Source organism: Nerophis ophidion, linkage group LG12 (assembly GCF_033978795.1).
Source record: "Nerophis ophidion isolate RoL-2023_Sa linkage group LG12, RoL_Noph_v1.0, whole genome shotgun sequence".
In the NCBI taxonomy this organism is placed as follows: domain Eukaryota; kingdom Metazoa; phylum Chordata; class Actinopteri; order Syngnathiformes; family Syngnathidae; genus Nerophis; species Nerophis ophidion.
In genome coordinates this window covers 32,929,368-32,946,010 of record NC_084622.1, presented here as the reverse complement: position 1 = coordinate 32,946,010, position 16,643 = coordinate 32,929,368, and the positions used below count along the sequence as shown (strand labels likewise).

General features: G+C 39.3%; 1 protein-coding gene across 4 annotated transcripts in view; it reads left to right on the top strand.

Moving 5' to 3' along the window:
• LOC133563322 (homeodomain-interacting protein kinase 3-like) overlaps positions 1-6,873 on the top strand; it is a 72,330-nt gene extending 65,457 nt beyond the window's left edge. For all 4 annotated transcript variants that reach the window (XM_061917393.1, XM_061917391.1, XM_061917392.1 and 1 more), the window contains 2 exons: positions 1,053-1,201; positions 2,126-6,873. In XM_061917393.1, coding sequence (XP_061773377.1) covers positions 1,053-1,201; positions 2,126-2,683 — 707 coding nt within the window. In that variant the 3' untranslated portion in view covers positions 2,684-6,873. The remainder of the gene's footprint in view (positions 1-1,052; positions 1,202-2,125) is intronic.
• Positions 6,874-16,643: the final 9,770 nt, after the last annotated feature.

The window sequence follows — 16,643 nt, the reverse complement described above, 5'->3', positions numbered from 1 at the left end:
AGCACTATGTCATCAGTTTCTGATTTATTAAATTGTATAACAGTGCAAAATATTGCTCATTTCTAGTGGTCTTTCTTGAACTGTTTGGAAAAAATATATAAAAATAACAAAAAACTTGTTGAAAAATAAGCAAGTGATTCAATTATAAATACAGATTTCTATACATAGAAGTAATCATCAACTTAAAGTGCCCTCTTTGGGGATTGTAATAGAGATCCATCTGGATTCATGAACTTAATTGTAAACATTTATTCACAAACAAATAAATCTTTAACATCAATATTTATGGAACATGTCTAAAAAAAAACTAGCCGTCAACACTAAATATTGCATTTTTGCATTTCTTTTCACAGTTTATGAACTTACATTCATATTTTGTTGAAGTATTATTCTATAAATATATTTATAATGGATTTTTGAATTGTTGCTATTTTTAGAATATTTAAAAAAAAATCTCACGTACCCCTTGGCATACCTTCAAGTACCCCCAGGGGTACGCGTACCCCCATTTGAGAACCACTGGTGTACAGGGTGGAGAAAAATATTGAAATATCTGTATTTAAAGTTAAATGGTTATTGTATTCTCCGAATGTAACTCCAGGATAAACGGTATTTGTGCATGCTTGTGTGTTAGTTTTCATTACTTTCAAATATTCCTTGTCTTTAGCTTTGCAAGTCAGGTGGACTAAATCATTCTTGCTCTTTAAAGTAAAATCAAGCTTTTCTAGCATGGGTGTCAAAATGTTTCCCATAATGGCCACTTACAGAACAAAATATTGACATTTAAGATTTTTATCATGGTGACAAAGCAAATTAGTGTAACATGTAATCATTCTTACATCTCAGTGATAATGCATTTACCTTATTTTTACAATATGCCAAGTGGAAATACAAAATGCAGTTTAAAGACGACTTTTATCTACCATTTTTATTGTATGAACGTTCAAAAATAAACTAAAACCATAACCAAATGGTACCCCGGGCATACTTTGGACACCTATGCTTTACAGGAGTAAAATCTACTGTTTTGATGATTTTGTTTTCTCTACTAGCCTCCGAGTCCTGGTCCCGATCCAGAGGGCGCTGCACCTTTGCAGGACAACAGAGCACTCCCTCTTCATTCCCCCTCCTCCAATCCACACCTCTATCATGGCAACAAAAAGTCACTGGGCAGCAGCAGCACCCCCTGGGATTTGGACAGGTACTGTTTTTCTCCCTTTTTTTAAATTTTTTTATTAAATCAACACAAAAACACACAATACACTTTCCATCAGTGCATCAACCCCCCAAAGAAAACCCCTCCCTCCCCCAGCCACACCCACTCACACAAAAAAGGGTTGTTTCTTTTTGCTACCAAAATGCTCTGTTCCCACAACATATATAACACAGTCTGTAAGGGACATAGTCCCTGAAACACACATGATTGTGTGTGTCGCCGGTCCACTAACACTATCATTAATTACTATTTTTTATGTAATTGTTTTATATGATTTTACTTTCTTTTTTATCCCAAAAAAATTTCATTGTTTTCCTTTTTTTTTAATCTCATTTTATTTTATTAAAAAAATAAATAAAAAATAACCTTATCTTCATCAGACCAGGTTGTTAATGGAATTAGACTTGTCTAAACGGTTTTTAAAACCAGGTCCAGTCCAGACAGTGTCAAAGTGGGCCTCAGCAACACACACCCTCATCCATGTACAACAACAAAAATTAGGGAAACAAGCTATAAACAAAATTACATTTTCATAAAAAGCATTTGTGTATAGTCCATATTATGTCCAAGTCAAATTCAACACACACTTTCATTTTGTACACTCAAAAAAAGGGAACACAACAACAGATAGCATATATGTTGCTGTTGTTTTTCCCCTTAATTTTGGCTTTAAGTTGTTTGACTATCAAGTGTACACCAATTTATTCTTCAGTTTAATAGATGGATATGAGTTTCATTTTCTACCACATAACATTGTACGTATAGGCATGTTTTAATTTGTTTACATTTGGATGAATTTCCAGCAACACAATTGACTTTACAAACATGGCACATATGCTGTGATTAAAATCATTTTGCCACATAAAAATTAGATAATTATCATTTTCCTCTCCCTCTTACCTCCGTTAGGTGCAGCCGTACGTTTCAAACCACAACAACAAAGAGTGGAACGGCAACCATGGGCCGCTGCGTCCGCACGCCTACATTCCCCCTACTGTCCACACACACAACTTCCCACACCTGCCCCACAGCAGCCCTACATGCACAATAGGTGCCCCCCACGCACATACCCAGGGCCTGCCCCCTCGCACCTTGTTGTCTTACCCACCAGGCGGCCCCCTTACCACGGCCCCGCACCCTTTATTGACCTCTCATCCTCCTCTGCTGCAACACAGCTACAACCTCTCCCACGCCCAGGGGGGCACCATAGTCCACCAGGTGACCATGGGCATCAGCAGCTACTCTCAGCATCCTGGCTACCCTGCTCCGCATCCACACAGGCTCCTCTCTTCACCAACAGTCCACACACATCAACCGCCCGGCTATGCCCACCACCCCCACCAGTTCAAGCCTCCCTTCCCTCTACTTCCACATCCTCACCCATATATGGCCTCACCAGCCACCTACACAGGCTTCCCTCTGAGTCCTACCAAGCTCAGTCACCACCCTCAGTTCTCTTATATTTGAGGAGCAGTGCGGGGCCACAGCAGTCCCCTTGGGTCAGAAAGGCCATTGGTAAAAATAGTGGGGCTGCTACATGGGCAGGTAGAACATCCATCAGAGCACAAAAACACTTGTGATAATGAAACCAATAAGATAAAAGGGTGAAATACATTGTCTCTTTTTGTGGAAGACAACTGCTTTCACAGTTTCTATAATATGAAGGTTAATAGTCAGTGATTCAGTTTGTCGGAGCTCTGAAATACTTCCTGTAAAATCATGTCTGCTAGTAACTAAGTACTGCAATCAAAATGGTGATGAGAAAATTTCCTTTGCATGTTAATTTCTGTCACGTTATTTTTTGAGAGACAAAAATGTGTCATGTGGCTTCCTTTCCCTTAGTGTGTTGTTGCCCTGTAGCATGTGCAAACCACTCAGCTCTGTTAAAGCCATGCAGCTTTTGTGTTAACCAGGATGGAAGTCTCTTCTCTTTTTGTTGCTGCGGCCATCAGCCAGTGCCTTAACAACAGAGTCCAAGATGTCACTTGCAGCACTTATAATTCAGACTCTGAAAATGATGGTCGTTTTGGATACATGAGAGGATTCTACTTTCAAATGTTGGATTATGGGAAAACTTTAGTTCGCTTGCTAAGTATGGCTATATGTAAGCTACAGGCTGCATATTTAGGGCTTTGACTGAATGCATTTTTTATGTATATAAAGAGTGATTTGATATTTTGATAATCAATTTGTACTCACTATAGTACTTAATTCATAACAGTATTGTCACTGTTTACTGTAACTGCAATACAATCTAGCCTCTGGGTTGCTGTGTTTTTTTTTTCTTTTTTCATTTTACTTAGATTTGCTCTTTTTAAGTTTGGGAGTTGCTTAGACGTAAAAAAAAAAAGTGTATTTTATGTTATTTTAAAAGCTTTGTTGTGTATTGAAATAACTTAGAACAGTAACTTTGTTGGGTTTTTAAGGTAATGGACGTGTCTGTGCTAGACAAACCTTATCTGTATTGAAGCCTATCAGTTTTGTTACATTCCGTCAGGGTGGATTTGTGTAGTCTTGCTATTCTTTTCATGTTTTTAATCATTGTGCTGCGTCTGTACTTGTTCAGCTGGTCTTCTTCGGCAATCAGCACCAAAGACATTGTTCATCAATCATTTCTGAGGCATATTGATACTATTGCATTCTTTTGCCTCCAGTAAACTGTTGCAGTTAGACATTGAAATATATTCTCAGATCTCTATTTTAGAAAAAGGGGTTGAGGTTTTATTTTTCTGAGATATTTTTAGCAAATTGTATATGGAATGTTTAGACATGACGCTGCTATGTACTGATAATCTGCCACTTTGTAGCTGTGAATTTAGAGGATTAATCTCATGCAAGCCTGCAATTCTCTTGTATGTTATGTAGTTGTGGTGACTATAGAAATGGCTTTTATTTGATCATGAATGGTATTCTTACATGCTAGTGCCTCTTTATACTGGCTACATTGTTTTAAAGTCGTTTGTAAACTGCTGTAATGGAAATTGAGCATTTTTATTTGTGTGTGTGTGCGTGCGCGCATGCCTCTAGCATCAGTATTTCACCTTGAAACGTAGGCTGAGCTCACTCTTAGATTTTGTTATCAGCGGGGTGTTCACTTATTTTTGGTATAATTTGCAATGTGACTTGGCTTTTTTCCATATCGGGCTGTATTTGCAACTGTTGTACTGTACAAAACGAGTGCCTTTCTTATAGCTGGCTGATGGAGGATGTCTATCATTATATAGGAGTGGCAAACGTGTGTATTAATCTCTCCTCAGAGGATCCACCCATAATTTTAACATCACCAACAGAATGTTTTAAAAACATAGTTTTTTTTTTTTTTTAGAAGAAACATAGAATCGGTCAAAAGTACAAGTCAGGGAATGTTTATTGCGCTCACCAAGAACAACATGCAGTAATCAAAAACATGTAGGACCTAAATTTAGCTCTACCGTCACACTTTGAATGTATTTGTGGGGACGGAATGACGATGGCTGAGTGTTCTGTCCGTGATAGTTCTCAAATGCAGTTTTTACCATACATCGTGTTTAAATCAGGGCTTTCTCCAAAATGCTTTAGCCGTCAGTTAAAGTTGCCTAATTCACATATATTTATTGTAATGGTTTCGCGATGTTGCTTATGTAATAGAAACATTTTATATATGTCAAATTTGCTACCTTGTTATAACCTTAAAACGAGAGGTTGCACTGTGCAGCCAACAATTTAGTGTGTGTTTATTTGTTTGTATATTTGTGCCTGTGTCGTGGTCCAGTGAAAAAATTCCGTTCCTCCATTGCTGGCTCTTTTAAAAGTATTTCAGGTCATGTCCACATTAACACGGATATTTTGTACAATATGAAACCAAAACCTATAAGTCATCAACTCCTTGTGCAGCCTTAGGATTGACTGTACACACTCTTAGCATCCCAAAGGGAATTGCTCATAAAAGTGTCATAAGTAATGTGTGTCATACAATTTTTTTTTTCACTTCCAACTCTTTAAATGTTTTAACAACTTCAGATGTATTTATTGATATAGTTTTAGATTTTTGGGTTTATATGAATTGTTTTAATTTCATTTCAAAGACTTGAAAGACAATATATTTATGTTTTTGCAATTGGTAAAATTGAGCAAGTCCTTCAGTTTTCATGGATGGCTGAAGGATTTCTTAAGAGAATGTTTGCCTACTTAGTTTTTATCCTGTTCCAACAACATTATGATAAAAAAACAATGCAATTTTATTTAAAAAAAATCAGACCTCTAACCTTTAAACTAGGGGTGTCAAACGTATGACGTACAGGTTTTATCCAGCCCGCGAGATGAGTTTGGCATGTATAAAAATGAGCCGCAATTTTTGAATGAAAGTAACTGCTGTTCCAAACGTCGCAATAGAAATTATTTGTATCTTTGTAGATTATGCTACATCTGTTAAAAAAAAACAAAAAAACACACATGTTAATGCACCAGTCGAGGAAAATGGTAAAACTACATAAAAAATGTCTTGTAACTTGATTTTGATATTTTTTTATCTTGATAATTTGACAATTAAATCAATGAGTTGACTGAACAATATCACATAATTTATTCAGAAAGTAAAATAACGGCAAAGATAGAAAACTATTAACCGCAACATGAGTGTTTAAAAAAAAAAAAAAACATTATTTGTACATTTTCAGAATGTGCTTATTTTATTTTTATACAAAGAAAACAATCTGAAGTTGTCGTTATTTTTAAGTTATCGTGCCGTGATTTTACCAGTGCAGCCCACTTGGGAGTAGACTTCTCTCCATGTGGCCCCCCATCTAAAATGAGTTTGACACCCCTGAACTAAACAATCATATCACAATTAGGAACACGTGTAATGTCCGTTTCAGGCACAAGGGTTAAAGAGAAATCCGTTTTGGTGAGGACATGGCTTCAGTTGTGTTGGTCAGCTCAACACCTGTGATGAGATGCAAATAGGTTCCAGTTCCAGTGATGTCCCATAATAATCCTCCACCACTTTGGCTGGATTACGTAGCCCAGGTAATCTGTGCAGCCTCGCATGTAATGTCGCATCGCTAAAGTCACAAAAGAGCTCACATCGTCTCACAGGCACATGGAGCCTGGCAGCCTTAAATAACAAAGATTTGAACACTTCTGTCAAATTTCGTATTGTGATGCTTCGCAACCCCCTGTTGATTCGCTTGTAGGCACTTGTCTAAATTCACTTATCATAAATATATGTGTGGCCACTTATTTGGGTACAGACAAAAGGTAAAAAGTCCTCTGACTCAAACTATTAATTTGTATTTTAATTATGTGGTTTTTGTGTAGTCAATTCTGTAGGCACAGTGGGTCAATTGAAACCATTGCTGTTCAAAATAAGTGTACATTTTGTGTGGTTTTTCGCATTGATTTTGTGTGTTTCTGAACGCTACACTAGTTTGACATGTAGCAAGTGCACTGTGCAATATACAACATAATGAGGACTGGGAAAATTATTGTTGTTTGGCTGTTTTGTGTGTCTCAGCAGTTTGCGACCCCTCTGTGAGTTAGGTAGTGTGACCAGGCCTTACTATGTACTTTGTCACAAAAAGCGGGTTCCTTCTTGGTGACTTGATGGTGAATGTCAAATTATGAATTGATGGTGTACAATGTCGAGATTCACTTTAAAATAAAAACACCTTTTGCTTCAATGTGTACGTTCTTTTATTAACTGTGTGTAGGTTGCAACATTTGAACAGATTCCACAGGTTCTAAAATACAATTGACTGGTTTTGCTTAATCAGAGCCCATATTTTCACTATATTGGTAAAGTGACGTTCGAGATCGAGTTAGTCTTATGAACGTTTCTTTTGAGTTAATGAGAACCGATTCCCAATCATGGCGTCATTTGTTTTTGTGCCATTTTTATATAAAACTTGTGACACTTTTTCTGCTGTACCTGGAAGGAGCCTGGGAAAAAGTAGTTCAGCAGGTAGAGTAACTTAAAATTCACATTTTTTATCAAGCACACATTTGTATTATAGATACAGTGGGGTAAAAAAGTATTTAGTCAGCCACCGATTGTGCAAGTTCTCCCACTTAAAATGATGACAGAGGTCTATAATTTTCATCATAGGCACACTTCAACTGTGAGAGACAGAATGTGAAAAATAATCCAGGAATTCACATTGTAGGAATTTTAAATTATTTGTAAATTATGATGGAAAATAAGTATTTGGTCAACCATTCAAAGATCTCACTGATGAAAGGAGGTTTTGGCTCAAAATCTCACGATACATGGCCCCATTCATTCTTTCCTTAACACGGATCAATCGTCCTGTCCCCTTAGCAGAAAAACAGCCCCAAAGCATGATGTTTCCAACCCCATGCTTCACATTAGGATTGGTGTTCTTGGGATGCAACTCAGTATTCTTCTTCCTCCAAACACGACGAGTTGAGTTTATACCAAAATGGATACATGGATGATACAGCAGAGGATTGGGAGAATGTCATGTGATCAGATGAAACCAAAATAGAGGAAGAAAAATACTGAGTTGCATCCCAAGAACACCATACCTATTGTGAAGCATAGGGGTGGAAACATCATGCTTTGGGGCTGTTTTTCTGCTAAGGGGACAGGACGATTGATCCGTGTTAAGGAAAGAATGAATGGGGCCATGTATCGTGAGATTTTGAGCCAAAACCTCCTTCCATCAGTGAGAGCTTTGAATGGTTGACCAAATACTTATTTTCCACCATAATTTACAAATAAATTCTTTAAAATTCCTACAATGTGAATTCCGGGATTTTTTTTCCACATTCTGTCCCTCACAGTTGAAGTGTACCTATGACGAAAATTACAGACCTCTGTCATCATTTTGAGTGGGAGAATTTGCACAATCTGTGGCTGACTAAATACTTTTTTGCCCCACTGTAGTTAATTCTGTATCGTTACAATGTTGAACAACTTTACTTTGCATGGACTATCTTTAGCATGCTTACTTTTTATTGTGCCAGAGGTTCTTAGTTAAGGAGAAATGCAAAATAGTGATGTCATTGTCAAAGCACGGGGATATGGTAGCACCTAATGGAATGTATACAATAAAAACATTGAATTATATGTCACAATTTCCTGCAGCTGAGATAGGCACTCTGCGACCCGGAAAAAGACAATCGGTAGAAAATAAATGGAATTTCCACCAATAGATTAAATAATATTCTGTACCGCCCAAAAGTTTGGACACAACTCATTCAAAGGGGGTTCTTTATTTTCATGACTATTTACATTGTATGTGGATTGTCACTGAAGGCATCAAAACTATGAATAAACACGTGGAGTTATCTACTTAACAAAAAAAGGTCAAATAACTGAAAACATGTTTTATTTTCTAGTTTCTTCAAAATAGCACCTCTTTGCCTCTTTGCTCTGATAGTGCTTTTTCACACTCTTGGCGTTCTCCTGAAATGGTTTTAACTCCACAGGTGTCATCGTTTTGATGCCTTCAGTGACAATCTACAATGTAAATAGTCTCGAAAATAAAGACAACTAATTGAATTGAGGTGTGTCCAAACTTTTGGATTGTATTGTACATTGTTAATATTTAAACCAACCAAACTTTCTTAACATTGCTCTTAATCAACAGTGGCTCAAAAGGCTGCACGAACCAAGACATCCCCTGATCACAACCCACATCCGGGCAAGCAAAAACTCCAAAAGCCCAAAATAGGGAAAAAGATTATATTGCTTTTCTACCTTCAAGGTACTCAAAGTGCTTTGACACTATTTCTACATTCACCCATTCACACACACATTCACACGATGGCGGTAGCTGCCATGCAAGGCGCTAACCCCGACCCATCAGGAGCAAGGGTGAAGTGTCTTGCTCAAAGACACAACGGATGTGACTCGGGAGTTGGAAGCTGGAGATTGAACCAGAAACCCTAACGTTGCTGACACAGCCACTCTCTCAACCGCGCCACGCATTCCACAATGGATGCCAAGTGGGTACAGTTATTGAAAAATATGAACAATGTAATCAATCAATGTTTATTTATATAGCCCTAAATCACAAATGTCTCAAAAGACTGTACAAACCACTACGACTACGACATCCTCGGAAGAACCCACATAAGGGCAAGGAAAACTCACACCCAGTGGGACGTCGGTGACAATGATGACTATGAGAACCTTGGAGAGGTTCTCATAGTCTGTGGGCAACCCCCCCCCCCCCCCCCCCCCCCCCCCTTCTAGGGACCGAAAGCAATGGATGTCGAGCGGGTCTAACATGATACTGTGAAAGTTCAATCCATAGTGGATCCAACACAGCCGCGAGAGTTCAGTTCAAAGCGGATCCAAGACAGCAGCGAGAGTCCCGTCCACAGGAAACCATCCCAAGCGGAGTCGGATCAGCATCGTAGAGATGTCCCCAACCGATACACAGTCGAGCGGTCCATCCTGGGTCCCGACTCTGGACAGCCAGTACTTCATCCATGGTCATCGGACCGGACCCCCTCCACAAGGGAGGTGGGGACAGAGGAGAAAAAGAAAAGAAGCGGCAGAGCAACTGGTCTAAAAAGGAGGTCTATTTAAAGGCTAGAGTATACAAATGAGTTTTAAGGTGAGACTTGAATGCTTCTAACATAATATTAATAAAATAATTTTCATTGTAATTGTTATAACATACAATTGTTCGAGCAGAATAAAATCCAAAACATATTCCTTGTTTTTGTTTCGTGGGTCATTTTTCAGTTTTGGTTCACTTCCTGTTTTGCGCTCTTATTTTGTTTCCAAGACTCATTAGGTATGTCTTGTTCTCCAGTAGCTTCATTTCTGCTTCTGACCACTCTGGTCATCACCTGTGGCTGATTAGTAATAATGTTTTTCACCTGCTGATAATGCCCACCAGAGGACTGTTTAATCCTCTCTCTCGACCTAGTTCTGGGGTCGGCAAACCAAAACGTTGAAAGAGCCAATACAAAAAGAAAAATCCGTCTGAAAAGTCGTATATAAGTGTTATGATGAAGGCAACACATGACGTAAGTGTCTATATTTGCTATAATAGCCTACCATCAAAATGACTGTGTCGCAGGCTGAAGCCACTCTTTGTTGACAGAAATGTTGAAAGTTAGTATTGTACACATTTGTACAACATTCGAAAACATTAATAAATCACAGGCTAATCAGAAGGTGAGGTAACTCCTGGAAATGACAGGCTTTTAATGGCCAAAGGTATAGATGTGTGTGTCCAAGTTAAAGGAAACAGCAAGCTGTCTTCTTTTAAGAGATTTATTACAATCTTTGGAAAAACATTAAGTTAAAAAAAAGAACAATGATTGTCACACACGTGTGACAAAATTATTCTCTGCATTTGACCCGTCACCTTTGATCACCCCCTGGGTGGTGTGGCGAGCAGTGGGCAGCAGCTGTGGCCGCGCCTGGGAATACGTTTTGGGGATTTAACCCCTAATTCCAACCCTTGATGCTGATGGTACACAAACAACTATCTGACGAGCAGCCAATATTACATACAGATAATGTGTCACGAGACATGCAAAACTAAATAATATACAAAGAGAATAAAAGTAAAGGATATAAAAAAATATGCAATATCTACATACAGCTAGCCTAAATAGCATGTTAGCATTTATTAGCTTGCAGTCATGCAGTGACCAAATATGCCTGATTAGCACTCCGACAAGTCAATAGCATCAACAGAGTGCACATTTGTGCATTTACGCACAGTATAAAACTTTCGGTGGACAAGATGAGACAAAGAAAGAGTGGAAGATTTTACATGTAACCAAACTGTTATGTCACAGTCCACACTATGGTGAGTTCAAGTTAAAGTTAAAGTACCAATGATTGTCACACACACTAGGTGCGGCGAAATTATTCTCTGCATTTGACCCATCACCCTTGATCACCTCCTGGGAGGTGAGGTGAGCAGTGGGCAGCAGCGGTGCCGCGCCCGGGAATCTTTTATGGTGATTTAACCCCCAATTCCTACCCTTGATGCTGAGTGCCAAGCAGGGAGGTGATGAGTCCCGTTTTTTTAGTTTTTGGTATGATTCGGCCGGGGTTTGAACTCACGACCTACCAATCTCAGGGCGGACACTCTAACCACTAAGCCACTGAGTAGGTTCAAGAATTGCCAAAATTAGTAGGACAAAACGATTTTCACCAAATACTGTCATCGGGGAAGCATGAACACAAACGTATTAAACAGAGGGCTTTCTAACAATTGAGAAGGTTTGTCATGTTTGTCCTCTAACAAAAAACATACTAAAACAAAAATATTTTTCTCCCATCTTTTTACATTTTCATCCATCCATCCATTTTCTACCGCTTATTCCCTTTCGGGGTCGCGGGGGGCGCTGGCGCCTATCTCAGCTACAATCGGGCGGAAGGCGGGGTACACCCTGGACAAGTCGCCACCTCATCGCAGGGCCAACACAGATAGACAGACAACATTCACACTCACATTCACACACTAGGGCCAATTTAGTGTTGCCAATCAACCTATCCCCAGCTGCATGTCTTTGGAAGTGGGAGGAAGCCGGAGTACCCGGAGGGAACCCACGCATTCACGGGGAGGACATGCAAACTCCACACAGAAAGATCCCGAGCCTGGATTTGAACCCAGGACTGCAGGACCTTCGTATTGTGAGGCAGACGCACTAACCCCTCTGCCACCGTGAAGCCCTTTACATTTTCAATCCTTTTTTAAAAAATGCTCCAGGGAGCCACTAGGACGGCACTTAAGAGCCGCATGTGGCTCAAGAGACCAGGGTTGCTGACCCCTGACCTAGTTGGTAGTTGGATCATAGTTGTTTTTTTATTAGTTCTCAGTTAAGCTTGTCACGACCTTTGCACCAATGAACGATCGCAACATAAACAAAATATGAATACAATAATATAAAGGTTGCAATAAAGAACAAAGCATGTAAATAGATATTTGTGACAATATATCCTTCATATCACGCTATTAGAGCATAGTGGTTGGTATCATGCAGTGGATATTTGAATCGATCCAGCCTCCTACAGCAGTCTAATGAATAACACAACGTTGACATTTTCTTGTTATTGAGAACAATTAAATGTGTTCTCTCTTTCTCTTGGCCTCAACTAATGATTGCAAAACTATGAAACTATTGCACCGTGATGTGTTATATTTGAAAATAAGTCAAATTAGATTATTTTAATTTGACTGCATGACCAGCATGGACCATATGAATGTTCCTTCCGCTGCCACCAGGGGGAGCCTAAACACTTTTGCACAGCATCCCTGAACCTTTGCAAAAGTTAAAGAACCAATGATTGTCACACACACATTAGGTGTGGTGAGATTATCCTCTGCATTTGACCCATTACCCTCACCCCCTAGGAGGTGAGGGGAGCAGTGAGCAGCAGGGGTGGCCACGCCCATAGTGATGTTGACAAACACACACATTTGTCCTGATCCACATTTTGGGCCCTCATCTCACCCTGAACCCAACATTGCCACCCAATACACACACACTTGGTATGTACTTTACATGCACTAAAAACTCAATTATTGCATGGATTTGGTAGAAACCCCCCCAGCTTTTTTAACACACATATCCATCCATCTATTTCCTACCGCTTGTCCCTTTCGTGGTCGTAGGGGGTGCTGGAGTCTATCTCAGCTGCACTCGGGCGGTAGGCAGGGTACACCCTGGACAAGTCGCCACCTCATCACAGGTATGAATGAATTAATTTATTTATTTATTTATTCCGGCAGACAGACATATATAGCAACACTTTCATCACTCTTTCCTTATCTATCCATCTATCCTAATCCTTAAACTACTCAGTGGCCAAGTAACCTACTCAGTGGTTTAGTGGTTAGAGTGTCCGCCCTGAGATCGGTAGTTTGTGAGTTCAAACCCCGGCCGAGTCATACCAAAGACTATAAAAAAGGGACCCATTACCTCCCTGTTTGGCACTCAGCATCAAGGGTTGGAACTGGGGGTTAAATCACCAAAATACATTTCAGTCACAGTGGGTGCAGTCACCGCTGCTGCTCACTGCTCCCCTCACCTCCCAGGGTATGATCAAGGGTGATGGGTCAAATGCAGAGGACAAATTTCACAACACTTTGTGTGTGATTGACAATCATTGGTAACTTAACTTAACTTAACTTAATCATGTCCCGCCCTTTATTTACAATCAACTTATATGTTGGTTATATAGTCCACATTTCAACAGCAGATTTCATGGACACATGACAATTTCAGGACAAGTAAAACATATGATAATGGATAATAATGACAAGTCCGTATACATACGCCAATATGGATATGACAGCATTGAACGACCATGAGATAAGCTGGGTATCTTTCGTCTTCTGAAGCCTTGTCTGGTGTGTTATGTCCCTTATTCCACAGTGAGTTCTTTTGCACCTGTGTCCCACAGTTGAGATAATCCAAACAACTAGTCATGTTTTTGATAGTTTCCCAACAACACATTCTTTACCGCGAGGTTGAACACTCTTAGGCTAGAAGTCAGTTAAATTTCTCCGCTCACATTATCCCGCAGTTATGGATAACGTAAGGTAGACAAAATTCACACTCACATTCACACACTAAGGACCATTTAGTATTGTCAATCAACATGTAAAAACTTAAATTAGTTTGTTTTTATTTTTTTACAATATTTATTTATCCATTTGATAGGGAAATCATGTTACGGGTACAGAGAAAACAGGCACTGTTTTTGTTGTCCCCCCCAAAAATAATAATAATAAAACAAAATAATAATAATAATAATAATAAAAGTAAAATAACACCCTCTCCTACCACCTGTCCTACATTTCAGTCACAGTGGGTAGCAATGTCCTGTCTTCTCCTTCATCACAAGCAGATAGAGAATCACACGAACTGACTGAAAGGGAAGAAAAGTAACAACAAAAATAAAAATCACAAACATACAGAGAAGTGTCACTAAATAACAACAACAAAAAAGAGTTGAGGTGAGTGGAAAGGTTCATTGTCAACAGAGAGTGTCACATGTATCCCACAGTGTCTTTAATTTAGCTATGTAACTTATACTGCAGTTTGTTTTTCTTTTTAAGAACATTTAGTCAATGTCAACGCCACTGACATTTGGTCAATTCCCGACCGACAACGTGATTTTAACGTTGGACAACGTTGTCTTAATTTACAAAGATAAATATTCTGAAACGTTGTTCAGAAGTCAATTAAAAAAACCCACAGATGTATAAACATTGTCTGTCTATCTGTGTTGGCCCTGTGATGAGGTGGCCACTTGTCCAGGGTGTACTCCGCCTTTAGCCTGAATGCAGCTGAGATAAGCTCCAGCACCCCTCTGTGACCCTGAAAAGGACAGGGGGTAGAAAATTGATGGATATAGAAAGAGAGCGAGAGACAGACAACTTTTTTTTTTTGAGAGAGACATAATTTTGGTGATTTAACCTCCAATTCCAACCCTTGATGCTGAGTACCAAGCAGGGAGGTAATGGGTCCCATTTTTATAGTCTTTGGTATGACTCTGCCTGGGTTTGAACTCACGACCTTCCAGTCTCAGGACGGACACTCTAACCACAATCAGAATCAGAAAAACTTTATTATTCCCTGGGGGGAAAATTAAGATTTTCAGCACAATCCCATTCAAGGTCAGAGAAACAGTACAGGGAGACAAAACAGGATCCCTGACTAGTCTGCCAACTTCCGGCGCCCCTTACAAAAAAGGTGAGATACAGATAAACAATGGTGTGAGGAGGGGGGCCCAGGCTTAAAATCGGTCTAAACCTGGACCCCTGGAGAGGGGGTCCAGACTGATGCCAAGGGAAAAAACAACTTATAGCCATAGCACACATCCCTCTTACATGTGTGTAAAAGGGATCCATAGGACATTAAAGACATTAAAAGAACAGAGCTTGTGACAAACCCCAAGATGCAGAGACGGAGGCAGGCATTGAACAGGAAAACATGATTTAATTTAAAACACTAAGACAAAAACAAACAAAGGGTACAAACAAAACGCGCGCACGTGGGCGTCTAACAAACAAAAAGAGCTAGCATGGGAACTAAAAAAAACAGAGCTTAGCATGGAAGCTAGCAAAAACAAAAAGGCCTAGCCTGGAAGTTAGCAGGTCTCAAGCAGGAAACAGAAGTCATACATGAAATATGAAAACAAACTTGGAAGCAGGGAACAAAAGGCAGTAAGTTTAAAACCGCAATCAAATAAAGCTTACCGCAAAGCTGCATTGACAAAACACGACACGACAGGTAGCAACGACAAGAGCGACATCGACATGACATCGATAAATCAATAATCCAGCACGGACTGGAAGACAAAGCAGGTACAAATAGGAGAGGGCTGATTGACACCAGGTGTGGCGAGGTGCCAATTAGCCGCAGCTGAGGGGAAACAAAGCACTCAGGGAGACAAACAGGAAGCTGAATCAAAATAAGAGTGCTGACAGGAACTAAGGACAGGAAATAATAAACACACTCTTTATACACCATTCCGTGTGTGTGCAGACTCACGGTGTGACAGACATGAGGGAAGATGTTAGTGTGCCGGGTCTCTAGTTTAGTGGTTCTCAACCTTTTTTCAGTGATGTACCCCCTGTGAACATTTTTTTATTTCAAGTACCCCCTAATCAGAGCAAAGCATTTTTGGTTGAAAAAAAAAGAGATAAAGAAGTAAAATACAGCACTATGTCATCAGTTTCTGATTTATTAAATTGTATAACCGTGCAGAATATTGCTCATTTGTAGTGGTACTTCTTGAACTATTTGGAAAAAAAGATATAAAAATAACTAATAACTTCTTGAAAAATAAACAAGTGATTCAATTATAAGTCAAGATTTCTACACATAGAAGTAATCATCAACTTAAAGTGCCCTCTTTGGGGATTGTAATAGAGATCCATCTGGATTCATAAACTTCATTCTAAACGTTTCTTCACCAAAAATAAATACATCTTTAACATCAATGTTTATGGAACATGTCCACAAAAAATCTAGCTGTCAACATTGAATATTGCATTGTTGCATTTGTTTTCACAGTTTATGATTCATATTTTGTTGAAGTTTTATTCAATAAATATATTTATGTAGGAATTTTGAATTGTTGCTCTTTTTAGAATGTTTTTAAAAAATCTCACACACCCCTTGGCATACCTTCAAGTACCCCCAGGGGTACTCGTACCCCCAATACAGAACCATTGCTCTAGTTCAGTGGATTTCTCTGCTACTGTCAATACCTTTGTCAACTTGTAATATATTCCTTTTTTTAGTACAGCATATTAAAGTTTACTTTCTCAACTTCAATCATTTTAATTTGAGGGTTTTACACCCCTTCTTTCCCCTATGTAGAGCCTGCCTCCATCTAAAACCCATCCATCCATCCATTTTCTACCGCTTGTCCCTTTTATTGGGTCGCGAGGGGTGCTGGAGCCTATTTCAGATACAATCGGGCGGAAGGCGGTGT